This window comes from Meleagris gallopavo, chromosome 1, assembly GCF_905368555.1.
Source record: "Meleagris gallopavo chromosome 1, MGAL_WU_HG_1.1, whole genome shotgun sequence".
Taxonomy (NCBI): Eukaryota; Metazoa; Chordata; class Aves; order Galliformes; family Phasianidae; genus Meleagris; species Meleagris gallopavo.
This window is the reverse complement of record NC_139404.1, coordinates 69,818,158-69,831,974: the sequence shown is the minus strand read 5'-3', so window position 1 is coordinate 69,831,974 and position 13,817 is coordinate 69,818,158. Positions and strand designations below refer to the sequence as shown.

The 13,817-nt window shown below is 36.7% G+C and overlaps 1 protein-coding gene across 1 annotated transcript in view; it reads right to left on the bottom strand.

The window, feature by feature from the left end:
• Window positions 1–4,788: 4,788 nt before the first annotated feature.
• Window positions 4,789–13,817, bottom strand: part of RIBC2 (RIB43A domain with coiled-coils 2) — a 45,608-nt gene continuing 36,579 nt past the window's right edge. The window contains exon 9 of the mRNA XM_085232965.1: window positions 4,789–5,091. Within this exon, the coding sequence (XP_085089091.1) occupies window positions 5,058–5,091 (34 nt within the window). The 3' untranslated portion in view covers window positions 4,789–5,057. The remainder of the gene's footprint in view (window positions 5,092–13,817) is intronic.

The window sequence follows — 13,817 nt, the reverse complement described above, 5'->3', positions numbered from 1 at the left end:
TCAGATAATGCGGGGACAATGTTTACATGCAAATACATGTGGAAACAAACAGGGAGTTCATTGCTCCACTCCACTTTGCCATCGGTTTTACTCAGGAACAGCTGTAAGTTACTTTATGTTTCTTTTACAGTTGTGCCACAGGGGACTCTGATTGGACTATTCATTTTGTGAGCACTCAGTAACTCAATGTGTGTGAGTATCTCTCCTCAAAACATCCAACTGGAAAACAGCATTTAAGACACATGAGAGCTGAAAGTATGTGGATTTTTTTTTCTGCCCCTGGTGACTTGCTCTCTTCTTTCCTTAGAAAAGAACACGAGGCCATGTGGCCAAAGGTCCAACTAATCCAATAGCTTGCCCTCAGCAATGATTGCAAGTGATCACCAGAGGAAGGGCAAACCTAAGGAAAGCCTTCTCTCAGCTATCCTGCCAGCCTCCAGCTGCTTTGAGTTTGGAACATTTCCTCAGAGCAACGTAATTTCTGTGTACTTAGTAGCCCTCAGTGAATTCCTATTCCAGGTATTTATCCAGTCTCACCGTGAGTTCTCGTAAACCTTTATCATCTGAAATATCCTTTGGCAACAGATTTACACCAATCTTCCACTGCCTGTGTGAAAGACCATTTCATTTTGTTCCCTCTGCAACCAGCTTCATCCATCTTCTACCGATGCCTCCTCACTGCTGCAGGAAGACACATCAAAGAACTGAGTCCTATCCCTACTTCTCGTGCCATAACATATCATGCTCAGGTCATACTTTCTTGACCACTGTTTATTTTCTCTCTCCCCCTCTCCCCCCTTTTTTTTTTTCCTCCCCTATTTCATTTGTAGGGGACAGTTTAAAAAAGTTGAGGAAGGATGGAGAACTGACTTTATTCAGGGGTATTTTGCTTCCCTTTTCTACACATGCCTGTCAATTTCTGTCTCTTTTTTAAATGCCCTGTTTTCAAGTCTTCTTGCATCAGTTATAGTGGGACTTAGGCAGTTTCCTCACAACCTCCCAGCTGCAGTTTTTAACACATCAGACAGCTGCAGGAGGCAACTAACAAAGATCACACCTTGTCTAAATTTTGCACCAGCTTAACTGGAACAGCAGTGTTTCCTCATAGAAACCCTAGAGTCAGTTCTACAGTGGCTTATTTCACATTACTTTAAACCTGATAAAAGATGAATATAAAGAAGTTCACCAGTTTTACTGAAGCAATATAAAGTCACACATAAAAGCTAGTCCACACATGGGCTTACCCTGATTAACATCATCTGTAGAGTAAGAATTCCTTCTTCCTGCTTAGTTTGCCACCACAAGTTGTTTACTAGGAATGAGGCAAACTCAACTGAGAATTTAAGAAATATTTCTAGAAACCCTCACAGCTATGGCCATCTGAAGATCTGATAGTAGCTCTTGGTTGCCTTTTTCTTTTTCATGTTAATACATATCTCCAGTATAAATTGATACTCTCACCTACAATCAGATTCAGTGGCTTCAAGCACACGTGATTCTAATTACTGACCCCAAGCTTTTTATTGAGCTAAGCCATGCAGTTGGTGCTCAGTTCAAAGCTCCTGGAAGTCCATGAAAAGTAAGGGCTTATGGGAGGGAACATTTTGCACAACCACATTTTTTTCTTACATCTGTTTGCAAAAGCCTTGTAATCCTTTGTGTAGCTTTTAAAACAAACAAATTCTTTAATTATGATTTTATTTTTACTTCAGAAGAATAAAAATCATTTGCAAAAGCTCAGATTATCGAGTAATGACAGTGTAACAAATCATTGTATAAGTCATTTCCAAGGGTCTTGTTGCGAGTAGATACAATCGAGAAGAATGACAAAGAATTTCAATTTGCTCCAACAAACCCATTACCATCTATGGCAGCAGGTTCACAGTTGTCATTTTTCTACTTAGTTTCATGGGAACAGCAGTTCTTGAAGTGGCTTTAACAAGCCTGTGTAAGGCCTGGTGAACAAAGCTTACCCATGTTCCCAGCCTTTCAGCCTTTCCGGTTTACTACAGCTCTGACATCCTGCTTTCTTATTGCCCTCGACTCACTTGTCCAGAAGCTGTGAGAAACTAAAAGGAAAGGAAATTTTTCTATCTTCCCTGCTGCAGGGAAGAAAATAAATGTACCTAGAAATTAAATCTGTCCATTGAAGGAAGGAAAACTTCTTGGCCCCGATGGAAAAAAAAAATGAAGCAATGTTTTCTTCTCATTAAGGAAATACACTAAAATAAAGATGCATAAAAAGGCCTCTTTTTCTTTCTTAAAAAGAGTAATACTCTACTCACTGCTATGAATGCACAATGATCAAGCAAAGTCCATGGAGTCTATCTCCCAGCATTAAAGTAAGACCCCAAATTCTACAGTTAATCAATCCGTAGTTATTGGAGTACAGATGATCCATGCAAATTAATTCCAACCATTGGTATGTGTGAAGTATAACTGGCATTCAGTTTCTTTGCTGAAAAAAACACTACCTAAATCTTTTTTGAATTAAAATATAGTTGTAATAATAAAGCTTTCTCTTTGTGAAAGACATGGAAACAACTGTGTCAAATAATCATTTTAACACTGGAAATTTGGCCTATGTATATTTTTTAGCAACTTAATACTAGAAACTGACTTTCGAGGTTTATGGGCACCATTCTGATTTTCTTGCCTGTCCTGTTTGGGCATTAATTTCTCTGATAGAAGTACAACACACATTTTACAGAAAATCCACATCAAAATTTTCAAAAATGAATGCACAACAATTCTGAGTTATCTTTCAAAATTGTTAGTGTCATCACAGATGACAATTTATTTGTTATTTTGAACTATATCAATCTAGTTAAATTCTTGATAGATATCTGGGCTCGTACTCATGGTGAAGTTACCATCACTCCATCACTATGTATTCAGTGCTTTATGCATCCTAAGTGACCATCAAAATAACTTAGATAATGCAGCTTGTGGACAGTTCATATCACTAGGGATTAGCTTGTAATAAATCTCCTTTTAGATAAGCCAGTTTGTACCCCAAGCCATAGGCTCCTCAAAATCAATCCATACCAAACAGATACTGGCCTGAATTGTGCCAAGCCCTAGATGAGCAAAAGAAGACAAGATGCTTGGGAGCCTGCTCTGTTCCCTAAACTGTGCTTCCAGCTGCGTCAAGAAGGCTGACCTGGAAACCATCCCATATCCCATTTGGTTTAGTATGGCATCCTGCAGCTAATCTGGCTCAAGAATCTTTCCAGAATAATTGCAATGTCAGATGAAATTTTTAACCATCCTAAAATTGAACTGCTCTTTATACAAATATATAGCTATACTGTATATAAACATATAAGTAAAATAATGTGAATTCCTATAGCCCAAGCCACTTATACCATATCGGTAGCAATACAGATGCTTGCATTCGAACCAGGGAGTGTAGTTGTTCTCTATAGCTCAAATACATGAGAGGATAGTTCATAGAGCTTTCCTCACGCTGAGAAAACCTTTCATTGCTGGATAGATCTCTCAACATTTTTTTCTTCTTTGAGTGGATTAGTTTGTTAATACTGAGGCGGAATTCAACTTTTTTTTTTTTTCTTTAATATTCCAGACTGAGACTCAACCCTGAGTCTTTTTCAACATAATTTCTTCTAAATATTTTGAGTTTTTATCCATTTTTGAGTTGATATTCATTTTGCAAGTTGCCTATTTTCTTTTTTCTGTCTGATTGAGAAAAACATATATATATAGCTATCTTGGACACTCAGAAGAGATAATGGCTTTCTATTATTATGGCTTCTTCTAAGACAAGGAAGAGCTTATTGAGGGATAAAGGAATCCTTTGATGATTCATGTCATTTCCCTTGTGGCATTCCTTGTAGAATTCAGGAATAAGTCAGTCTGACATTCATGAGGTATTTCCTGGCTCTCCTTCTAGGGATGCATCCTTGCAGTCTCTCAGATCTCCCCCATTCCATAAATTTCCTTCCCCCTTCTAGACTCTCTCATGTCACTCCAGGAAGAGCTAGTCTTCTGTGTGAACAGTCAAGGCCAGGCCCTGAGGCTTAGGAAGGCTGGGCTCAGTTTACATAAGATGTAGAGCAGTATGAGTCATGCATATATGGCTTGGAGGGGACAATGCCTTAGATTCTGCCTGGGGCCTACAGAAATCTAACAGCATGGATCAGTCATTATTTTTACTGCAGTCTGTTGGAGCGTGACTTAAATTTGCCTATCAGTATCTGTGCCAGTAGTTAGTTTCAATGTTCAAACAAAAATAAAATTGCATTATAAAGATTGGGGAAAAGCCATCAATAAAGTAAATGGCTATTCTGGCAAAAAGCCATTTCCCTTTCTGACATCTCTGATAAATCTGAGCTCCATCCCTGTCAAACAAAAACAATATCCAAGTATGTAACCATGTGATCTTTAAAAAGGAGAAAATACACAAGTGAATACAAGACATTTCAGATTTTCATAAATAAAATTCCAGAGTAATTAACAGCTCAAAATCAGGGACATGCAGTTTTCTATATTTCCTCGTGGTCACTTAAAGTTTATTTCTTTCACTGCTACTTCATTATTTTATGAATTTGCTGTGTTTACTATGAATGTTTTTTTGATAAGTCTAACAAGGAAAAAAGAGATCCATCTGCAAACAGTCCCAATCCTGCCAGAAAACCTTTATCTTTCCAATAAAGACTGAGATTTAAACTCAGGATAATGTAAGCAGCTAGTCAGCAGAAAAGAGCATTAATGTTCATAAACCTCTTCAACAAGTCAATGTACATTGGGTTTCCTTCTCTTCCTTTAGCTTCATAGGCTGTGTCTGTTCCTTTTCCTTAGCCTTGGATTCCTAAACAGAGATTCCCAAACTTCATTTACTTGTCTGCCACGTTATAGACTTTACAGACTTGGGCTGCGATGTCTTTGTCTCAGGAAGCTGAGATCATCCTTGGTGGCCTGATTTCATGAGGGCTGCTCCAAAAGTAGTGCCTCCTATTTTATTATGCTGGCCCACAATGTCTGAGGTGGACATTGGTTGTATGGCAGGAGAGGTTGAACCTTCCCATTATCTTCCATTACATTTTGTTGTCTTTCAACAGATGGTAGCAGCTGTAAAAGAATAAAAAACAAAAGCCAACAGGCCCATTAAATGAACACAAACAGGTTAAAATATCCCATGCTACATGTACCCTATGGTTCACAGTAATCAAGGTAGACATTTTCAACTGTATATACTACATTATTAGGAACAGCCTATCCAGATGTGGGGATTATCCCAGAATCTTTAGAGTACTGTAATTTATTTTTAGCTCTGCATTAAAATTGAGTTTTCTATCTGTCAGTGACTACTGTGATGTTCCCATATTAGGTCCTTGCTGAGTTTTCGAAGTAGACCTAGCAGTAGAATTGAGGCTCCATTTGAAAATGAGATCTAACCAACCAGCCCTGTACTACCTGTTTATTCCAGCAAACTATTTTCTCTCACTCTTCTACTTAATTCTTTTGACTATAATCTTACAATTGTTCTTAGATCTAGTCACACTTTGGAACTTGATCAGTGAGATATTCCAGCTAGAGGAAAGAACAGTCACCAGTGCAATGTATAGAAGGATGTGACATACAGACAGCAGCAACTTACTCTAAAAGGAAGTAGAAAAACCATGCTCGGTCTCCTCTCAAAAAATGACACTCCACACCCTGCAATACCCATCTGTTCAAGAATTAATTTTCTGGAAGAAACATGGCCTGGTAAATAACACATGTGAGCAGTCATTAATAGAGGCTCTGCTTCCAGCTTTCTCTCTGGCTTATGAGACATTTTTTGGCAAAATACTTTACAATCCCGTGCTTCGTTTTATCTATAAGAATAACCTGACCTGTAAAACATTTTGAGCTCCATAAAATTCAACAAGCTGCATAAGGTGCAGCTTATGTTAGAGTTAGCTGTTATAAACTTGCTAACTTAGCTGTTAGGAATTAGCAACTGTGAGCCATTAAGTTCACATGCATGTGATGTGAAGTGATTCAGTCCAACGTTAGCTTAGATGCTCTTATTTAAAAACGTCATATTATATACAGTCATCTGTATTGGAGTAATGTTAGTGTTCAGCATAGCCTTCATATTCTTTTCTCTAAATATAGAAATGTACAGGCACAGTGAAATTTCCATCTGAATAGCAGGTACATACGTTTGCTTGGATTGTTATTCCATAATTTTACTTCTGAAAAGTTCCACAAACATACAGGCCAGTCATTACAACAATCTAACTTATGTGTGTAAGTAATAGCTTCATTGCAAGTCAAAAAATAGTATTATTCTAATATTTTAGATTCCTCATTAAGAAGGTGTCATTAACTATTTATTTGAGGGTAATATAAATTGTCTTAGATCTTATAAAGAAAAATCTAGTAAGAAAATTATTTACAAAATCATTATCATGAATCCAGAAGACGTTTCCTTATTTTCAGCTTTCTTTTTTTTCCTCAGTTTATGCTATATACTGTATTTAATAGCTCTGCTAAAGACAAATGAAATCTTGGCTATATGGAAATCATTGGCAACATTCCCACTGACTTCAGTGGGGCCAGTACTGCTGTTAACTCTTCCGTATAGCAAAAATCAAGACTGGCTATGAAACTGACCTGCCATAGTTAAGACTCTGATTCAGCTGAACAGACCTTGCAAACTACTAAGGCTGTTCTTGAGAATTTGCCAAATCCTTAAGACAAAATTAGCATCATAAATATTCCCCGGAATTATACCCTGGAGTAAAACATACCTTCTCACTTTATAAGTGAAAGGACCTACATAGTCATATCTCCTGAAGGCTTCAATGACAGTTTTGCTTGTATAGAAATTTAAAAGTAATTCTCAGTTACAGAAGAAAACTCATGTTGTTAAGTGTACACTGATGAAATGTTTTGCCCTCAGGTCTGACATTTCACCATAAATACACTTAAAATAATCAGAATTTGGTGATGCATTACTATGTTATTTTCGTATCTCCTGAAGCTATCAAAATTAGGGATGATATAATTATGTGTTTACACCAGACTATTAATTACTACACTTGGTATGTTTCAGCTTGTTTATTCTCATCACAATAGAAAGATGACTTTGTAATCCGAAGAGAAAAAAAAAAAACTTCTAAGACATAATACACAAAGATACACATATAAAATTTCTGCACCATCCACCATAGACTCAGATCCACTTCAGTAATCTACTGAAGTTTCTAAATTTATTTAGTTATTCTTATAACGTGCCTTACTCCTCAGACCTGTTCCACCTAGCAGCAGAAATACCAGATGCCAATGCTATTTTATTTGTTCCATTCAGTGAAGATAGGGCATTAATATCTATCACAATCTGACCTTTTACTGCATATTATGCTACTGAAATAAACTTTACAATCATGAATGGTTTGGTGGCATAATGATCCATAATCCAAAGGCATTATGCATGACTTATTTCTGCCCATCTCCTAATTACCACACAAAGACTGAAAACCAGGTGCTGAACTATAACCAGACAACAAGAATCTCTGCATTCAACAGAATGAATTGAAAGAAAGTATAGCAGTATAGTCATACAGCAAAAAAAACTCTAAAAATCCAACCATTAATATTCTCCAGAATCACAGAATCTTAGAGTGGTTTTGGTTGGAAGAGACCTGTAAGATCATCTAGTTCCAACCCCCTGCTATAGGCAGGGACACCTCCCTCTAGACAAGGTTGCTCAAAGTCCCATCCAGCCTGGCTTTGAATGCTTCCAGAGAGGGGGCATCCACAAACTCACTGGGCAACCTGTTCCAGTGTCTCATCACAGTAAAGAATTTCTTTCTAATATCTAGTCTAAATCTACCCTTTTCCAGTTTAAAACAATTTCCCCTCATCCTATTGCTACCTGCCTTTATGAAAAGTCCCTCCCCAGCTTTCCTGTAGGCTCCCTTCAGGTATTTTAAGGCCATTATAACATCTCTCAGAGCCTTCTCTTCTCCAGGCTGAATAGCTCCAACTCTCTCAGCCTGTCCTTGTAGGGGAGATTCTTCAGCCCTCTGACCATCTTTGTGGCCCTCCTCTGGACCTACTCCAACAGCTCTGTATTGTTCTTGTTTTGGGGGCCCCAGAATGATATACTGAGGACATTTCACATTTAAGAGGCTTTCCTAAGCACAGTGAATTCAGATATGTGTCATTGAATAAAATGTCTGTATTTCTCTATAGTCTTTGAAGCTGCTTAAACAGATTTTTCTTTTGAACTCTGAAGAATTTTCCAGTGAGTGTTAAAAGTACTGCTGCTCTCTGAAAATGTTACCCTAAAACGGCAAAGCTAAGAATACCTTTAAGTTTGCAAATAACCATTGCAGAAATAAACTATTGCTATTGGAATATTGCTATTGGAATATTGAAGACTTGTTCCTGTGAGATGGTATATAGTCTGATTTTAATATAGCAAAGTACTTCATTAGATGTTATTAATTTCAGTGAGATTATTCACACACCTGAAATTATAGGTTTCCTTAAATTCTTTACTGACTGGGGTTATACAAAGTGTCCTAAACAGAGAAGCTCACTCATGCTTTTCACTTTGTAATGCTAAGTTGGGAACTGCAATCTTTCATTACTATTTCTCAACTGCTATTTAAAAGTTAGCATTAGCCACAATCCATCAAGGGTCAAAAGAACTGTTTCCATGTGCATAGTCCTAGTGCCTCCTTCTGGACCTCCTGACAGCTCATGCAGTTTGAAGTCCATTTGTTGTCACAGTGAGCTATTTCCTCCTTTAGAAAAGCCACCATTACTAGAAATGTCAGCACAATCTCTCCTGTTTTCCTGATCATTTCCCAGTAACAAATTCTTGCTAGAGCTACTAATGATTTTTCACTCAGTTTTGGAGAAGAAGTTATGAATAATAACTTCAGCATTGCTTTTGTGTCTAAAAGTGAACCTAGATTTAGGAAAGGTGTTAATTCAATATGTCTTTTTGTCTGATATTTAGAATCTAAGGAGACACACTCACACTCCACCCAAAGGAATGAGAGAGAGGACTGGAAACAAAATACAGTGCATCTGTTGAGATGAAAGATATTTACTGAGACAGAGAAAGAAAATGGAAACAAAAATGCAAATATAACAATATATATATATAGTTGCAATGCAATTACTCATCTCCCACCAACTGACACCCTGCAACTCTCTGAAAATGTCCTGTTAACTTTAATCTATGCAGTAGAGCTAATTATAAGAGCAAATATACATAGGCTTCAGGGAGCTATACAGGTTGCTAGTTTTTATTTCAATACCATGCTGTCACATCACTGGAACTATTACTCATTGTTAGCTAAATTTCAGGTACAGCTATACAAAGCACAGTTATTCCCTTACTTGATTACACAGACATTAGCTTTATGCTGCTAGAATATATGGCACTGTGGGATCCCATTTGTGAGACAGACCTCTATATATTGTCCTGCTATAAATAATAACTAATAATAGTAATAACATGCTTTAAATAAATGGCAAGTGCAGCAAACTTTTTGATAACAGCCTAAAGAATTCCTTTCATCTGTCCTTTTTTCTTTCTTGCATGGCTCTTCCTCTTACAATATATGTAATATTTGTCTTAGCTGCCAGTTAAAATAATCAAGCCTTAAGCTCTTGAAATTGTTGACAGCTTATCATCAGCCTGGGAACGTTTCAGATGGGAGACTAATGAAATAACTGTGTTGTTTGAAAGACATGACAGCTTCTAGAGCACAGCCAGGCTGGACAGGGGACTGAACTGTGACTAAACACAAGTGTCACTATTTATGCTAGCAAGTTAGCAAGGCCCAAAAGTATTTATTGGAAAGACTTTAACACCCTTATACTGCTTTCAGCATGGGCTCTTTTGAGTATACTCTGAGTATTCACAGTATTTTCTAAATGTTTTTCTAGGATCTTCATTCTTGTATGACCTTTGAGTCCAAGCATATAATGATGGGAGAAGATTAAAGTACTTCTTTCTAGAATTATTATTATTTTAAACTAATATGGATTCTAGAGGAAGTTTCTATCATGTCTAGGAACAACCATCTGTAACAACCATCTACAAATACTGCCAAAGAATGACAAAACAGTTGTGCTTTTCATGCATTTCAAGTACTTGCTGTTGTTTAAAACATTTCCTTCCTGGTATTCTTTTATCGTTTTTAATCGTTTGTTTTGTTTGTTTTGTTTGCAATTTTTTTTCTTTGCAGTCATTTTATTGAACGCTTTGGCTGTTACACAACTACAGTATTCCACAGTTACTATGCTTTTGTGGGACACCGACTAATAAATTCACTTTAAAGTTCCTCAGTTCTATCCAGAGAAATATAAAAAAAGTTCTGTTTACATCCTCTTTCTTACTAACAGCCACAGCTGAGCAACATACACAGTAGCTGACTACAAGGGCCTTACACCTGTGTGCCTTTCAGCCTGTGTACCTGAACCTGCACAGTGATCTGTGTCTGTCCATCTATGTCTGTCCTCCATGACACTCTTCAAAATTTTTACTTTTTTTTTTATTTAAAAGAAAATAGCCAGCGTGAGTAGGCTCAGAGTCTGGCTCATGTTTTACTTAGTTTGTGAGTACTAATTTTGACTTTTGCATTACCATATACCACCCAAGTTGTACATTATTTGGAGGCATTTTCATGGTGTTCCCTTCTGTATTTCAGTGGACTCAAAAGTATAATGTTTTGTTGTTTTCCACTGCACATCTGACACTGGCCTGACATTTCCTTTGCAGTGTGGGATTGTATCTGTCATTACAGCATGTATACTACATATATGCAACTAATTACTTAGGCACTCTTAGCTATCACAAGAAAAGTGTATATACTTTTTGGAACACCAACAAATAATTTACTTGAATTTACTTAAATTATTACCACAGAATTGCTAAGCTTGAACATATACTTTTTTGCATGTTTGTGTATTTATGCATCTGTATTTTTACATTTGTCTAGTCTTTGGTTCAACATAACATGGAATCACAGAATTGCAGGGGTTGGAAGGGACCTCAAAGGATCATCACATTCACATCCTTAGCTAAAGCAGGTACCCTGCAATAGGTCACACAGGTAGGTGTGCAGTCAGGTCTTGAATATCTCCATATGAATATGAATATCTTCTTTTAGAAGATCTTCTTTTAGAAGATCTTTCTTGAATATCTTCTTTTAAAGACTCCACAACCCCTCTGGGCAACCTGTTCCAGTACTCTGTCACCCATACTGTAAAGAAGTTCTTCTACATGTTTGTATGGAACTTCTTATGTTCAAATTTTAACTTCCTGTGTTCCAGCTGAAAGGTAAGAGAGGTTAATGCTCTCTCAAAATTAAGATTTCATGTATAAAAGATCACTTGTATAGTTCAGCAAATTAGATGTTTTTGCCTCAGGATTCCTTCACTCCAGCCATAATTTCATTGAAAGACAACAGATGCTTAGTCTAAAAAATCATACATGGTGTGAAGAAAAACAGAAGTGGTATTAGCACTAACAATGCAAAGGCAATATAAATATATGCATGCCAAGATTCTCAACTGTGTAAATCCTTATGGCTGCACTCATTTCAAATGAACTGTGCCAACTTACAATACAAGAGGATTTCCAACTCTTGGAAAGGAGGTAAATATCCAATCTCTTTCTATGTGCAAGATAGAAATTTTACTAGTGTTTCTTCGAAGATATTGCAGTTCATCTCGGTAGAAAATAAAATAAAATAAAACAAAACAATGTTAAAAAAGGCTTTAAAGAAATCCTAGCGAAAATCAGACCTTTCATACACCATGGTGTAAAGCATTGCACTTAGCTGTGATACTTAAAAAATATTCTGACATTGCTTCTGATACTGTATACAGGACTTGGATTTAAAGTTTCTTCTGTTATTACACTTCCCATCTCCTTTTTTATGCCTTTTTTTTTAAGAGACAAAACTTCCAAAAGCTTCTGCTTTAAATGAAAGAAATCTGGTCCCAGATGTCACTAATTGGTAACAGGTTAGCAGGGAGATTTAAACAGAAATGCCTGAAGTTACAATTCATCATGTGGGATCTGACAACTTCCTATTTCATTAGCCTCTTTCATTTAGTATGCATGATAATAACAAGCTTTAGCTAGTACCGTGCAAAACACAAAATATGTATTTATGTAGGAAAATTACATTAATACAGATTTGTCCTTCAGAGGAAATGAAAACTAACAGGCAGTTGGTATGTACTCATATAATAATCAACCATGTATGTGTTATTCTTGGATGCTATTTATTAATGTGTAAAATGTCTTTACTCTTAATTTTATGTTCTTTCCATCATACTTAGTTCATTATATGAGGTTGCCCTGAAAGCACTGCCTCCTGTTTTATTATTTTAGCCCACAATATCAGAGGCGGATATTGGAGCTATGGCAGTAGAGTTGAACCTTCCCTCCAATATTCTGGTACGTTTTGTTGCTGTGTGACAGATGGCAGCAGAGAGGCAGCTAAAAAAGGGGCGTCACTGAATTCCTCTAGACAGAAAAAATGGCACCCCTCGAGATTCCTTGACACTTGCTGAACATTTATGAAGACCAAGCAGTGAATGCAGTGAGACAGTGGGTGGTACGTTTCAGCAGTGGTGACAGCAATAGTGGGTCGCATTGTAAATGTGTGTAAGTGTAGCATGCAGACTCTCTTGTTCATGGCTGGAGATAATGCATAGCTGATGGTGGTGAATATGTTGAAAACCAGCATTTTGTAGCTGAGAATATGCTCTATCAAATGGTGTTATTCTGCTCTTTGTATCTATTGTAGTTTCCACAGAAATAAATAGTAAGCATTACTTCTGGAGTGACTTACGTACTTCTGCTGCACTACAATTCATGACTTTTCTTTCCAGCACAGTTACTGTCACATGTCTATAAAGGTCCAGCAGGCTTTTTACTTAGCCTAAAGGAAAAATTAAAAACCTTTAACATCCTTAAGTAATTTTAATACAACTCTTTTTGTATTATGCTGCGTCTCCTTTCAAACAGCAAATTTGTCTTCCCAGTGTGTAACAGGAAAAATAAATGTGCTATGTTTTGTCTGTACTACTACAGATTTGCTTGTGCTAAACCCTCTGATGTACTAAGAGCAAATTTTTAATAACAGAAGGATAATATAGCAGATGCTTTTTGGCAATTTGCCCAGATCCAGACAAATATCATCTGCTGGCAAAACAGAAACTGGTTATGTCAAAAGTGGCATGCATTTCTTCAAGAAATAAATCTCCATGCTGCAGGGAATTTGAACATGAACTTAAGTACCTGAAATATGCTCTTAATTGAACACGACAACCCTCATTTAATGTGACAAACTGCATTAAGAATCTTCCTCAATGAATGCCAATACGGACTAACTGACGCACTCTGTCTTATGGTCTTACGATTGAAGTAATATGCTAACAGATTAAATATGCTATCAAGAACACTGACTAATAAAATTATTTGTTAAGGCAAGAGAAAAAGAAAAAAACAAAAGAACAAAAAGATTATCTAAATTGCTTGTATTTCTAGAGTTGACTCAACTTTTGGACATACTGAAATGGTAAGAAAATTCTCAGTGAGTTTTCCCTCCTTCATTCAAAACTTTAGAAATACTCTCAGTATTCCAACTAAAAAAATCTTGAATTTCTGCACCTTATTACTTACTAGATGTGTAGATCAAGAAAAAAACTGTGGTACCTCACATTGTTATATTGCACATGTATCTGACGTTAAGAACTAATGTGCTGCCCCATACAATATTATTTCTGAGGATTAGAATACACTGCAACCAAAATACCTTGATGTA